The sequence below is a fragment of the Nomascus leucogenys genome, chromosome 2 (genome assembly GCF_006542625.1).
Source record: "Nomascus leucogenys isolate Asia chromosome 2, Asia_NLE_v1, whole genome shotgun sequence".
Classification (NCBI taxonomy): Eukaryota; Metazoa; Chordata; class Mammalia; order Primates; family Hylobatidae; genus Nomascus; species Nomascus leucogenys.
Genome location: NC_044382.1, coordinates 88,983,786 through 88,999,489, shown reverse-complemented (window position 1 = coordinate 88,999,489; position 15,704 = coordinate 88,983,786). Strand labels below are relative to the sequence as shown.

Genomic DNA, 15,704 nt, shown 5'->3' with positions numbered 1-15,704 from the left:
ACTTTGGCAGACCAAGATGGGAGGATCACTTGAGCCAAGAGTTCGAGACCAGCCTGGGCAACATGACGAAACCCCGTCTCTACAAAAAATACAAAAATTAGTCAGGTGTCGTGGTGTGCACCTGTAGTCCCAGCCACTCATGAGGCTGAGGTGGGAGGATTGCTTGAGCCAGGGAGGTGGAGGTTGCAGTGAGCCGAGATTGTGCCATTGCACTCTAGCCTGGGTGACAGAGCGAGACCCTGTCTCAAAAAAAAAAAAAAAAAAAAAAAGTACAGAAGACAGTTATGTAAATAGTTGAACTTGCAAATAATGTATCACCACTGCGTTCCAGGTCCACACATTTAAGAAGAAAGCAAGCTAAGTTTGGCTGAGTGAGGTGGCTCCCACCTATAATCCCAGCAGTCTGTGGGGATGCTGCAGTGGAAGGATCTTGAGGCCAGGAATTTGAGACCAGCCTGTGCAACATAGTTAAGACCCTGTCTCTACAAAAAGTAAAAAAGTAGCAGATGTGTTGGCATGCACCTCTAGTCCCAGCTTCTGGGAAGGCTGAAGTGGGAGGATTGCTTGAGTCCAGGAGTTTGAGGCTACAGTGAGCTATGATTGTGCCACTGCACTCCAGCCTGAGGGACAGAGCAAAACCCCTTCTCTATTAAAAGAAAAGAAAAAAAAGAAACTGGCAGATTTGAGGCTCACTTACACTGTAAGCATGTGTTTTCTCTAAATGGTTAGACTAGAAAGACCTGCGTGTTTCAGCATTTAGTCCTCTGTTTATAGAAATTTCACATTTCTATGTTGAAGAGATATCTTTCCATCAGCCGTGTTCACCTCAGGGCAGCACAGTGTCTTCTGTTAGACCCTGTATTCTGTGTGGGGCCATAGCCATATTTTCTAGCCGAAACCAAAGTTCAGACCTCCGTAGCTGTGGTTTTGTCTTGAGTTAGAAATAGATTTGTGTCTTTGGCTCAGAGGGTCCTATTCACTCTCTTCCCAGCTTTAGGGACAGTGCTAACAAAGACCCTCAGAAATCTGGAAGATTGACATGTTGACCCTGCCAGGGCAGCACAGGAGTATGTGGCTGAGAGATGGTGTGTCCCCGGCTCTGCCTCTCTTGCCGGCACCTCCACTCCTCTCTTCTGCTCTATTACCCCTAATTCCAGAGTTTCCACAACCCTTCTTATGGAGAATTTGGCAGTATCCGTTCAAATTTTAAATGTACTAACTTTATGACTTCTGTCATAAAGCTGACTTTAGCTTCTGTCCTTCTCAACACTTTACATGTGAACAGAGAGATACACATAATAAGGATGATATCCATTGTACATTATTTGTAATAGTGAAAAAAAAAATCAGAAAAAAACTAAATGCCTACCAGCAGGATAACAAACTAAATTAGAGTCAATCAGGTTGTAGAATTCTAAATTTTTATTTATTTTTCTGGGACAGGGTTTTGCTGTGTTGCCTAGGCTACAGTGCAGTGGCACGATCATGGCTTACTGCAGCCTCAACCTTCTGGGCTGAAGTGATCCTCCCACCTCAGTCTCCTGAACTCTTGGGCTCAAGAGATCCTCCTACCCCAGCTTCCCGAGTAACTGGGACTACAGGCGTGCACCACTATGCCTGGCTAATTTTTTTACTTTTTGTAGAGATGGGGTCTCTCACTGTGCTGCCCAGGCTGGTCTTGAACTCCGGGGCTCAAGTGATCCTCCTGCCTTGGCCTCTCAAAGCGCTCAGATTACAGGTGTGGGCCACTGGGCCCAGCCTAGAATTCTATGTAGTATGTAAGAAGATGGCCGGGCGCGGTGGCTCAAGCCTGTAATCCCAGCACTTTGGGAGGCCGAGGCGGGCGGATCACGAGGTCAGGAGATCGAGACCATGGTGAAATCCCGTCTCTACTAAAAATACAAAAAATTAGCCGGGCGTGGTGGCGGGCGCCTGTAGTCCCAGCTACTCGGAGAGGCTGAGGCATGAGAATGGCGTGAACCCGGGAGGCGGAGCTTGCAGTGAGCCGAGATCGCGCCACTGCACTCCAGCCTGGGTGACAGAGAAAGACTCCGTCTCAAAAAAAAAAAAAAAAAAAAAAAAAAAAAGTATGTAAGAAGATGCAAATAGATTTATCTGTTAAACATACAGCAACCTCCAAGACATAATGAATGTAGAATAATGGCACAGCAAAGGGTCTAGAAAGATCCACTCACACCTGGGGACAGTGGCACCTCTAGGGAAGCAATCAAGTTAGAATTGAGGCATTGATGGGCGAGGACACTGGGTTATTAGTATTTTTATTGTAACTTACACATTTTGGCAGTAAAAATAATAATTGTTTTGCTTATATAAGTGCAAATAAAATTGAGAATAACCCTTTGCAGTTAGATTTCTTTTTTTTTGAGATGGAGTCTTGCTCTGTACCCCAGGCTAGAGTGCAGTGGTGCAATCTCGGTGCACTGCAAACTCCGCCTCCCGGGTTCAAGCGATTCTCCTGCCTCAGCCCTCCCGAGTAGCTGGGATTACAGGTGCCCACCACCACGCCTGGCTAATTTTTGTATTTTGTAGCAGAGATGGGGTTTCACCATCTTGGCCAGGCTGGTCTTGAACTCCTGACCTCATGATCCATCTGCCTCGGTCTCCCAAAGTGCTAGGATTATGGGCGTGAGCCACCGCGCCCAGCCTTCTGCCTTTAGTTTTACCCAATTCTCTCAATGGAGATTGAAATGAGTTGAATCCTGTTCTGCATCTGTGGAAGAGCCCTTCTTCCCATATTAATTAATTAGTCAGTTTTCTCTGAGTTGTCTCCTTTGGAGCTTATTGTGTAACAGTTTGCTTAGAGTTGCTTTCTGGCTGCTTAATCCTATCTGTGACTCTTTGATTCTGACAAAATATTCATGGTGGAGGAGGAGCTGTGAACTCGCAGTCTCAGTCTTTGCATGCTTTTTGAGATTAATTTTCATTCTTCTTTTGGCTTTTAATAATGATACAATGTAGATTTTTCTATTAAAAATGCTCAGATAACCCAAAGAAAAGAGAAGCCAGTACTGATTGTTGTTATTGTTTATTACATAGCCCCAGTTCCCCCAAAGGGCCTCAAAGGCAATCACTTACTAAGAAATGAGCTTTGGTTGCCAAGAGGCTGTGTAAGGAAAGAGGGAAGCTGATTTTAGTGTTTCCCATTCATGGCTGTTGTCCACTGGCCAATAACAGGAAGTCATCAGTGTGGTGGACCCTGGAAGTACTTCATGGAGAAAAACAAACTATCCTGGAAAGTTTGAAGATGAGTGGAATATCAGAAAAGGGAGAGGCAGACTGGGAGACGTTCTAGGTTCTGAAATGCATTTTCAAGTGAGGGATATTAAACAGAACTTGCAAATCTAGTTCTTCTAGTTTTTGTGAACTTAATTTATCCCTCATGCTGAGCTGCCCAAAGCTTTCTTTGAAATTTGATATTAATATAATGAAATGTAAGAATAATTAGCTTTGCTAATATTGCATTTTCTTTTTTCTTTTTTTTGAGATGGAGTCTTGCTCTGTCGCCCAAGCTGGAGTGCAGTGGGGAGATCTCAGCTCACTGCAACCTCTTCCTTCTGGGTTCAAGCTATTCTCCTGCCTTAGCCTCCCGAGTAGCTGGGACTACAGACATGTGCCACCACACCCGGCTAATTTTTGTATTTTTAGGTATTTTAAGTAGAGATGGAGTTTCACCATGTTAGCCAGGCTGGTCTTGAACTCCTGACCTCAGGCAGTCCACCCGCCTTGGCCTCCCCAAATGCTGGGATTACATACGTGAGCCAGTGCGCCCGGCCTAATATTGCATTTTCTAATCTCAAGTAACACTATTACACAACTACAACTTTCACCTACTTCTTCTCCATTTCTTAAGAAGCCACTCCCAAAACTTATACATGTTTTCTATGTTTGTAGCATCTGGGCCCCTGGCCAATTAGACCTGTAGATCTTCCTGTAGCTTTTTTGTTGTTTATTTGCCTGGGATTGAAGTTGTCTTAGGGACATAGCTAGCATCTCTCCTGTGTAAACAAGATTACGTGAATTTTCTTCTCGCTTGCATCTTGTTGAGTTTATTACTTATTTTCATGTTTTGGAAATGTTTTTTCCTAATTTGTGAGTTCAGAATGCTTTCTTCTGGATGGTGGCTAGGTCTCTGAAGGACAAGTAGTGAGTGCTATTTTTTGGACCTCAGTTCTAATATAAATGTACCAAGGAAAGATTCACCTTACTGACAGGTCGGGCGCAGTGGCTCACGCCTGTAATCCCAACACTTTAGGGGCGCTGAGGCGGGTGGATCACCTGAGGTCAGGAGTTTGAGACCAGCCTGGCCAACATAGTGAAACCCCATATCTACTAAAAATACAAAAAGTTAGCCGGGCATGGTGGCAGGCGCCTGTAGTCCCAGCTACTCGGGAGGCTGAGGCAGGAGAATCACTTGAACCTGGGAGGCAGATGTTGCAGCGAGCTGAGATCGCACCGCTGCACTCCAGCCTGTGTGACAAGAGTGAAACTCCGTCTTTTTTTTTTTTTTTTTTTTCAAAAAAAGAAAGTTAATCTTTCAATCCAAAGGTAGTAGATCCTTTGGTAAAGTGAATAGAGCATCTACTGGGTTCTAAGATGTTCAGTTTCACACCATGTTTAAATCGGAATGCATTAGTTTGTGGATCATGTAATGTACCTGAGTCTTTTCCCCGAAATTATTTTTATATAACATAATAGTGCTTTAGAATTAAAGAAGTTAACTTAATGACTACTCTGAGTTAGGAACCGTGGTAAGCACTTCACAGGTGTTATCTGATGTAATTCTCAGGCAACTCCATGAAATGGGTGTCGGTATTGTTTCATTTTACAGATGGCACAATTGAGGCTCAGTGTCTATATGTGTGTAGCTAGCTCAAGTTAGCAATGGAGTTAGGATTGGAAGTCTTATGAGCTGTTTATTCTTACTTGATAGTTTGTGGCTTTGAGTTTGGTTGCTTTGAGGGTTGGAGGGAAACGCTTCGCTCTCAGGCATCTGTATAGAAAGAACATACAGGCTGCGTGCGGTGGCTCATGTGTGTAATCCCTGCACTTTGGGAGGCTGAGGCAGGCAGATCACCTGAGGTTAGGAGTTTGAAACCAGCCTGGCCAACATGACAAAACCCCATCTACTAAAAATACAAAAATTAGCCGGGCATAGTGGTGTGTGCCTGTAATCCCAGCTACTTGGGAGGCTGAGACAATCGCTTGAACCCGGGAAGCAGAGGTTGCAGTGAACTGAGATTGTGCCACTGCACTCCAGCCTGGGCAGCAGAGCAAGACTCCGCCTTAAAAAAAAAAAAAAAAAAAAAAAAAAAGAAAAAAAAAAAAAGAAACAACATACAGTGTGTGAGCCTGGCTTAAGTGCCCCGTCTTTGGGTGCCCAGAGCCAGACTTAAGAGGTAACACCCTTAGCAGGCACGTCCCCTTCACCCTGTGGTGTGGAATTTGTATGTGATGTATTTTTTCTTTTTCCAAAAGTGGGGTGGACTTTGGAACAGCAAATATTTAATCGGAGCAAATTCCCCTTGCCAGAATCCTGCTAGCTTGTTCACCTTGGAGGTTCTTTGCCCAAAAATACTCACCACATACTGAAAACTAAATGTGCTAAGTCACCCACAGTATAAAGGAGGTCTTGGTTAGGATTTGGAGCAGGGGGGTTGTTTACCTGTTTTTGATAAATATACAGTGCCAATGTACTCACCCTTTGATGGCCACATTCCAGATTCTGGAGTAAGCAAACAAGGGAGGGGATTTGTTGGGGATGGTGGCTCAGCCTGCTGCTGTTAGCATTCTCCTTGAAATGGATTTTGGAGGAAGAAAAAAGAGAGAGGTAGGGAGGTAGAGAAGGTCTAAAGGTGAAAGATGGGCTGGTGTAGATGAAAGAGGTGCTAATGTGCATGTGTTATAGGGAAGATGTGGTTCAGGAATTAGAGTTGCTGATGGAGTGGAAGAGAGAAGGTGGGGAAGAAAATAATTTAAGGAATGTTTTAGAGCAATAAATCCTGTGTAAATGAAACAGCCTAATGAATGAAGTGGTATGGCTTCTCCGTGAATGTAGCTTTTACAGATTCAAAGTAATATTACCTCCTCGTTATTGGCACTACTCATACACGTGTAACTTTTGTTTTGGGTTAGACTCGCTGAAACGTTCATTTTGTGTGTGTCCCCTACCATATTTCAGCACCTGAAAATTTTAACCATGCTGTTTCATCACTCACGTTTAAACACAGCTAAAAATTCAGGTTCCTCCAGAAAGCACCTGTGTGACCGACTTCTCATTACCCGCCTGCGAGTGCTTCCTGTATCCAGCCCCAATTGCTGTTCTAAAGCAATTTCCAGACCAGACTGTTCTCGCTGGGATGCCCCTTGGTGATGCCCTAAGGTGTTAAAGAGCAAACCCCTGCTCTGTTCTTCACTTCTGCTGTCTGTCCCCTGCCCGTTGTACTCCTCCCTCCACCCCAAACAGCAATGCCATAAAAAAAAAAAAGAAAGAAGAAGAAAACAAGAGCTTTATCTGATTCTTCTGGTTCATTCTTGTCATCTATGCTGTCCTGCCAATTGTGAGCTCTACCTGCAGAATCTCTGGTTTCTCTGCCTGGGGTTACCTTCTTCACCTGTTCGCAGTGGCCTTCAAACTTGTCCCCTTGCCTTAAGTCTGTACCCTTTCACCACGTCTTCCACTTTGTAGCCAAAGGTGTTCTAGCTTCAGTAGTGCTTTTCCCTTGCTTACAGGATGGGGGCCCGACTGCTAAGCCTGGCATGCACCTGGCCCTTCCCAGCAAGACCTTGCCTTTGTACGGAAGGGAAAAATGGCTTCCTTCCAGTCTTCTAGGTTCTTTCTCTGGGAAGCAAATTAAATTGACATAAGACCAATTACAGGAGAAATTTTAAAAAGGGTCAGATAGGCTGGGCGTGGTGGCTCATGCCTGTAATCCCAGGATTTTGGGAGGCCGAGGCGGGCGGATCATTTGAGGCCAAGAGTTCAAGACCATCCTGGCCAACATGGTGAAACCCCATCTCTACTGAAAATACAAAAATTAGCCAGGCTTGGTGGCAGACGCCTGTAATCCCAGCTACTCGGGAGGCTGAGGCAGGAGAATCACTTGAACCTGGGAGGCAGAGGTTGCAGTGAGGCGAAATTGTGCCACTGCACTCCAGCCTGGGCAACAGAGTGAGACTTTGTCTCAATTAAAAAAAAAAAAAGGGGGGGGGGTCAGATGACAGAAGCTTATAGCATCTTGAGCTACAGAGAGGAATAGGGGCTTGGGGCCTCTGGGAGTTGCTGGCAACACGTAGTGGGAGGGTGAGGGGAAGAAATGTATGGTGAATAAACATCTGATACACTTTACTAATGTAGATTTCCTCTATAGATGTAAATTTTTTGTATGAAACAGCAGCTTTGCAGAGCTACTCCTGTGTCTTCAGCTTCTCAGAATAACGAGCTTGAAATATGCAAAGAAGAATATTTTAGGGTGGCATATCTTGGTTTTTGTGAGTGACGCCAAGGTCAGAGGTAACCAGGTCCACGAACATTTGTGTCTTTCCATAATGTTGGACTTCTATTGATGCTATTTCAATTACAAAAGCCACCAGCTATGTGGAGTTCCCAGGGAGGCAATTCTTCTTAGTACTTCTCATCCACTCATTAGATCTGCAGGCACACAGGTTCCAGCCTCTGCACCAGCCAGTCAGTATTGCAAACCATACACAATCGTATACTCTGTCAATATATAAATGTTATTGATTAAACATTGCACAACAAACAAAATAACATTTAACATTAAGAGAAAGGGAATAGGAAAAGGGTTAATGAACTAGTCCAGGGAGAGCAACAAAGAAGAAAAGAATTTTCCTGGTCTGGGCTGGTCAATCTGGTTGGTCGTGCAAGAAACAGTCTTTGATGTGGGCGGAGCCTTCAGGGGCAGATACCAGGTGCTTGTCATGAGTTACAACGGTACCTACCCTTTTTATGGCCACAGAGTCCGCCAGTGAGGACTGATAGTTGAAGACCGTTCTTGTTTATCTACTTATCTGGTTGGGTGCAGTCTTTATCAAGCAAAACATCTTGTCTCTATTGTGACAAAATGGCGTAAAAAAAAGTCATAAAAAATGTACAGTTTTAGGAATTTGCTGAAAACAAAATGTAATGTTGGCTATTTCCTCATGAAGTCTTTCACATGTCTTCATGAAAATGGAGCTGGCCAGGTACAGTGGCTGACACCTGTAATCCCAGCACTTTGGGAGGCTGAGGCAGGTGGATTGCTTGAGTCTAGGAATTCGAGACCAGTCTGGTCAACATGGTGAAACACCAACTCTAGACACACACACACACACACACACACACACACCACACACACACACACAAAATTAGCTAAGCTTGGTGGCACATGCCTGTAGTCCTAGCTACTCAGGAGGCTGAGGTAGGAGGATGGCTTGAGCCCTGGAGGCGAAGGTTGCAGTGAGCCGAGATTGTGCCACTGCACTCCAGCCTGGTACAGAGTGAGTCCCTGTCTCAAAAAGGAGTGGGAAGAAAAATGGAACTCTTTGTTTTTTCCGTAAAGGAAAATAAACCCTCTCAGGACTGCCCAAACTCTTTATGCCAAAGAGAAACTTAAGACTGGAGAGACAGTCACACGACACTGCTGCTGTCCCCTGGCACCTTGCCCCCCGACCCAGTAGATAGCTGTGACTTCCCAACCTTGTGTCAAATTGCTATGCATTAGCCACACCCCTGGAGAAGGCAGAAGGCCTCGGTGCATCCCGGATGACTGGCCTCAAATTGCTCATGAGTAAATTCTCTGCTGGCCCCTAAACATTTTTCAAGATGTGTATCTTCCCATAAAAAAGGACATATCAGCTGTAACTTTAGGTCTGCAACCTAAGTCTATCTCCCTGTCCATGGAACTGCAGTCTGTTACATTTCACACTGACAATGCCCATTACGAGCTTATCTTCCCAGGGGCAGAACAAAGACAGGAGAGCAGTCTTTCTCTGCCTACCCTGAGACTACATAATTAACTCTTCCTTTACTCCTTTTTTGAATGGTTATCATATCTCTTGTATAGTGGAGTTTACTGGGCACTGGTTAAAATCTCGAGAATGTCGCGTTTGCCTCACCACCTGCCCCCTTTTCCTGCATGCCTTCTCCCCTGTAAAGAAATGGGTAAATACTGAGCCTTCTGCATCCTCTTTGGTAGCACCAGCCACAGAGGATTCTGTGATTTGTGTGTTTCTCAGCAGCCCCTCAAGCTCTGGCTTAATTATTCCCCATTGAGACTCTTGCCTCAGTCTCTCATTTGGGTTGACATTTGTTTATGGAAATCTTGATAGCCACAGATATTATTGTTTCTTCAGTATCTTTTCTGGAGAAGAAACTGTAAATTATCTTCTTTATCACACTTTACTTTTACCTTCAGTTTTGTGCTATTTTTTCTCTGTGATACTTTATTTTTCTTATGAATAATAATTATAGTGTGATTTATTTTCTGTTCAGAAGAGTGTTCAACTTTGATGTTGATAAGAAGCAAGTTTTTATGACTGACCAAATCCTTATTTTATGACATTACTAGGAATGTGCTGCTTGTTCTCATTGTGTACGATTTTAATTATTCTGATAATGAAAGTGATTATTTCACATGGAAGCCTTCCAATTTGGCTAGAATAAACTATTGTCAACATTTATCAGAAGATTAAGACCCATTAATAAAGAGCTCCAGTGGATCAAGAAAATACCCAATTAACGGCCAATTCAGAGAGAAAAACAGATGGCCATAAACTTGAGAAAAGATGCTGAATCTCACTAGTAATAAGGAAGATGTACATTAAAACAGGATATTGGGTTTTTGCCTTTAAATTAGATGTCCAAGTTGGGAAATGTGCAATCTCAGATATTACTGGTAGGGTGTAAATTGGGTACAGCCTTTGAAAGTATGATTTAACTTTTATCTTGAAGTTTAAAAATGTGGATACGGGTTGAATATTCCTAATCCAAACATCTGAAATGTGAAATACCCTAAAATTTGAAACTTTTAAACTGCCAACATGATACTCAAAGGCGCAATGCTCACTGAAGCATTCTGGATTTTTTTGGATTCGGGAACCTTAGCCAGTAATACAGTGTAAATATTCCAAATTCTGAAAGACTTCTGGTCTCAAGCATTTTGGATAAGGGACATTCAACCTGACTACTTGACCCACTAATTCCATTTCTAGCTCAGGTGTCTGTCCTACATAAATAATGGCACAGGTGCAGTGAGGCATGAACAGCAGTATTTATTGAATCAGTGTTTGTGATAATAAAAAACAAGCACAAAAAATAAAATTTAAAAACTCCCCAACAAAAAATTAAGATCAGTGTGAGAATGGTTATTGATTTTGATCAAGCCTTTTTACAATATAAGATAGTGATGAAAAAGAATGTGATGGGATTTTGTGTATTAATAGAGAAAGACTCTTCATGGCTTGTTTATTTTTGTTCTCTTTTTTTGGGACGGAGTCTCTGTTGCCCAGGCTGGAGTGCAGTGGCGCGATCTTGGCTCGCTGCAACCTCTGCCTCCCAGGTTCAAGCAGTTCTCCTGCTTCAGCCTCCCTAGTAGCTGGGATTACAGGCACGAACCACCACGCCGGGCTAATTGTTGTATTTTTAGTAGAGATGGGGTTTCACCATGTTGGCCAGGCTGGTCTCAAACTCCCGACCTCAGGTGATCCACCCACCTCGGCCTCCCAAAATGCTGGGATTACAGGCATGAGCCACTGTGTCTGGCCCAGCTTATTGTTATTTGGGAAAAAATATTGTAGAACATTACATACAATCTTTTATTTTAAAAAGCTATTTTAATATATTTATTATATGCATAGTACAATATGAGTGTATGTGTGTTCAGTATGTATATGTATATGTGGGTGTGTTGTATATATGTATACACACACATTTATCTACGTGAATTAATACAAATACTTTACCCACCAAATTGTTTACTCTTCTGAGGGAGAGGAGTGACATTTTTGGTGGATAGTAAAAGAAGTCTCTGATTTTTTATTTGTAGATATGTATACATATCTACAAAAATATATCCATGTATTGAAATGGGATTTTAGGCCAGGTGCAGTGGTTCATACCTATTATAATCCCAGCACTTTGGGATGCCAAGACAGGTGGATTGCTTGAGCTCAGGAGTTTAAGACCAGTATGGGTAACATGACAAAACCCCATCTCAACAATACAAAAATTAGCTGGGCATGGTGGTGCATGCCTGTAGTCCCAGCTAATTGGGAGGCTGAGGCAGGAGGATTACCTGAGCCTGGAAGATCGAGGCTGCAGTGAGTTGTGATTGTGCCACTAAACTCTAGGCCGGGCAACAGAGCCAGAGAGACCTTGTCTTGGGGTCAGGGGGGCGGGGGATGGGCGGGTGGAAGTGTCGAGGGGGGCGGGGGTGGTTTAAAAAAGGTAATTTTTGTAAAATCTGATGTTGGGCCGGGCACGGTGGCTCACGCTTGTAATCCCAGCACTTTGGGAGGCCGAGGCGGGCAGATCACGAGGTCAGGAGATCGAGACCATGGTGAAACCCCGTCTCTACTAAAAATACAAAAAATTAGCCGGGCGTGGTGGCAGGTGCCTGTAGTCCCAGCTACTCGGAGAGGCTGAGGCAGGAGAATGGCGTGAACCCGGGAGGCGGAGCTTGCAGTGAGCCGAGATAGCGCCACTGCACTCCAGCCTGGGCGACAGAGCGAGACTCCGTCTCCAAAAAAAAAAAAATCTGATGTTGGATTTCAGAAGTCATTTGGGGCAAGTAAAGGCTGAGTGTTACTTTATGATCACTGTATCTTTAAAAAAGATTCAGAGAAAATTAGAAAAATATCTCTTTTAGAAGATACATCCTCAATCTCTTTATGCACACGATCCATTTCCACAGTGGATGTTGTGGTTGGCTGCACGAACACTCCATGACAGTCCCCCCTCTCACTCAGTTGTAACAGATGACTTTTCTAAACTTTCTCCTCAGATTCCTTTTTTTGAAGATATGTGTAAAGGCATTAAAGCTGGTGACACCTGTGAGAAGCTGGTGGGATATTCTGCCGTGTATAGAGTCTGTTTTGGAATGGCTTGTTTCTTCTTTATCTTCTGTCTACTGACCTTGAAAATCAACAACAGCAAAAGTTGTAGAGCTCATATTCACAATGGGTAAGTATTTTAGTCTTCTTGGGGATTGCTTTCTCCTTTCTGCTGTTGAGAACAGTAGTCCAGGATCCCATCTGCCCACCAGACACTGTGACTGCTCTTCTTCTAGTTGAAATTGTTGATTTAGGGGAAGGTGGAATTGATACTTACCCACATGGTTGCCTCAAAGGTAGAATCTTATTTGTAACGCCTGGTACCATGATGCGAAATTTACTCAAGACAAAGAGTTTATTTCTTGTTCCAAGACCTTCCCCCAGGTCCTTTCCACCCCTGCAATGAAATGGTGTTTTGCACAATTGGAGGCTGCACTGAGTCTGTCTAATTATGGGAAAAAGCATTCTTCAAGTCACCTAATTACTTCCCCTCGATTAGGAGAGAACATTGGCCAATGGCAGAATCATGGATTGACATGCTCTACCTTCTAAGAGGTCCTTTGTCCTTCTTGAATGTCATTTAAATACATTTCCTCTTTTTTCCCCCCGCCTTCTAGCTTTTGGTTCTTTAAACTTCTGCTGTTGGGGGCCATGTGCTCAGGAGCTTTCTTCATTCCAGATCAGGACACCTTTCTGAACGGTACTAATGGGGTATTTTGGGTACCTATTTATTTTGTTTTTACTCATTTTGTCAAATTGCTCAGAAGCGCAGTCCAAAGTACCTCTGATAGTTTGAATTACTGATTTTCCTTTGGCTTCGAAAGAAATTCCTGACGTACCTGCCCATACTTTTTCCACCATTGCCTATCTACCTCCCCTCTTCTCACCACCACATCCCACTTCCAGGCAGGGTGTAAGAGGACTTTGATACTCGGCTGGCCTAGGAGACCTTGTTCTTTCCAAGCACTGCACAGAAAACCCAGCAACAGGGAGCACAGGGCTGTCAGCAGCTAAATGTCTGTTGCAGTGATAGTGGGACAGGAAAAGCATCTTTCAGTCTGTTTTTAAACTTACCTTATGTGACGCTCTGTAGCATTGAATTATATTCTTTATTGTTAGAACCTGCTTTAATTCATTAATATGAAGCCTTTAATCACAGCTGAAACAGGGGCCCTTTTTCATATGCGCCGAGGGAAAAACCTGAATTTCAGTGGTTCAGAGCATTTTGTTCAACCCAAATGGATTCACTTTCCTAAGTAAGGTATTAAAAACATTTAGGCTGGGCGTGGTAGCTCACACCTGTAATCCTAGCACTTTGGGAGGCTGAGGCGGGTGGATCACTTGAGGCCAGGAGTTTGAGACCAGCCTGGCCAACATGGCAAAACCTCATCTCTACTAAAAAGTATAAAAATTAGCCAGGCATGGTGGTGTGTGCCTGTAATCCCAGCTACTCATTAGGCTGAGACATGAGAATTGCTTGAACCTGGGAGGCAGAGGTTGCAGTGAGCCGAGATTGCACCACTGTACTCCAGCCTGGGCGACAGAGTGAGACTTTGTCTCAAAAACAAAACTCAACTAAACATTTAGATTGTGTAGTTTATAAGGAACAGCCATAATCCTTTATATAGTTATGTATCAGGGCCGAGCTAGTTGTTTAAGGTCGTACTTGTTTTTCATATACTCCCTAAGTCTCGCTGTTACCTAAAATACTGTTAAAAGTTTTAAAATTCTCTACAGAGATCCTCTTATGTATTAGAATGTATATTTGGAGGCAGAAGAGACCTAGAAACCCTTTGGTCCAGCTTAGTCTTTTTTTTTTTTTTTTTCGCGACGGAGCCTAGCTCTATTGCCCAGGTTAGAGTGCAGTGGCGCGATCTCGCCTCACTGCAGCCTCCGCCTCGCGGGTTCAAGCAATTCTTCTGCCTCAGCCTCCCGAGTAGCTGGGACTACAGGCATGCACCACCACGCCTGGCTAATTTTTGTATTTTTAGTAGAGACGGGGTTTCACCATATTCGCCAGTCTGGTCTCGAACTCCTGACCTTGTGATCTGCCCCCCTTGGCCTCCCAAAGTGCTGGGATTTACAGGCGTGAGCCACTGCGCCCCGCCAAGCTCAGTCATTTTTTTTTTTGGTGTTTTGTTTTTGAGACCAAGTCTTGCTCCATCGCCCAGGCTGGAGTGCAGTGGTACAATCTCAGCTCACTGCCACCTCCACCTCGCAGGTTCAAGCGATTCTCCTGCCTCAGCCTCCTGAGTAGATGGGATTACAGGCATCCGCCACTATGCCTGGAAATTTTTTTTTTTTTTTAGTAGAGTCAGGGTTTCACCATGTAGGCCAGGCTGGTTTCCAACTCCTGACCTCAAGTGATCCGCCTGCCTCAGCCTCCCAAAGTGCTAGGATTGCAGGCATGAGCCACCATGCCCAGCCCCAGCTGAGTGATTTTTATAGACAAACTGGAACCCACGTGATGTGACTTATTCAATGTTATAGCATCTTTGTGGCAGAGCCAGAAGTCGAGCCGAGTCCTTTTCCCCTGTCTGAACCTTGTTTTCTTACTAGTCATTGTTGACTTTTTACCCAATAAAATTTGAACCTTTGATTTTCCTGGCAATATGTGTTTGCTTTTAAGTTGTGGGTCATTGTGGATTTTATGAATTAGGGCATCTATTAGGGTATCTGGCAGATACAGTGTGGAGGATAAGCTTGGATATTTCAGGGTCAGACTGCCTATGTTCAGATCCCAACTATACCATTTATTGACTGAGATGTTGTCAACCTACATAGATTCTCAATTTTTCTCTTCTGTAAAGTAAGTGGCATTTATAATAGTAATACATATCTTCTATGGTTGTGTGGGAATTAAATGTGTTAGGTACACTTATCATCTAGTAAAATTAGCTGTGGTTATTCTCTTTTGAGCGAAATACAACAAAAGGTTGCCTCATTGTGTTCTTCATGGTGTTTTGCAGCCTGGCGCTATGTGGGAGCCGTCGGAGGCTTCCTCTTCATTGGCATCCAGCTCCTCCTGCTCGTGGAGTTTGCACATAAGTGGAACAAGAACTGGTGTGTGCCTTTATGGAAAGCTTCCCATTGACTCACAGAAACTGCCCAGTTTTGATCAAGGCTGTACTCAATTGCATTGCTAGGGATTTGCAGCTTTGTCTCCCTTTATACCTGCTTTTTTGTACCTCTTCATTTACTCCTCTCCTTCACTTACTTCTCACTTTTTGACCCCCTGCCCCTACTCCCTTGTTTGGGCTCTGAGTCAACCAGTGGTGTGAAGTAGCCACACTCAATCCCCTGCTCGTACCTGTCAGTCTGTGGTTTTGAGAGTGGCTAAAAACTTGGATAGGCTTCATCTTAGCCTCCCATCCTCGTGAAATTAAAAGCAAAATTAAAAAGTGAACACAAAACTCAAACTTTGGAGCTGGAGATTCATCTTCTGTAGAGTATGAGATAGAATAGTTTCTTCCTTTAAAAAAATTTTTGTGTCAGGCATGGTGGCTCATGCCTGTAATTCCAGCACTTTGGGAGGCCAAGGTCGGAGGATTACTTGAGCCCAGGAGTTCGAGACCAGCCTGGGCAACATACTAAGACTTTGTCTCTATAAAAAATTAGCCAGGCATGGTGCCACA

The 15,704-nt window shown here is 43.8% G+C and overlaps 1 protein-coding gene across 2 annotated transcripts in view; it reads left to right on the top strand.

Annotated features, from left to right (window-relative positions):
* The window catches only part of SERINC5 (serine incorporator 5), a 150,547-nt gene that overhangs the window by 67,063 nt on the left and 67,780 nt on the right, over positions 1–15,704 (top strand). For both annotated transcript variants that reach the window (XR_001115402.2, XM_003261521.4), the window contains exons 3-5: positions 12,021–12,199; positions 12,687–12,769; positions 15,039–15,132. Coding sequence is in view for 1 of the 2 variants with exons in the window: in XM_003261521.4 (XP_003261569.1) it covers positions 12,021–12,199; positions 12,687–12,769; positions 15,039–15,132 (356 nt within the window). In the remaining variant the exon portion in view is untranslated. The remainder of the gene's footprint in view (positions 1–12,020; positions 12,200–12,686; positions 12,770–15,038; positions 15,133–15,704) is intronic.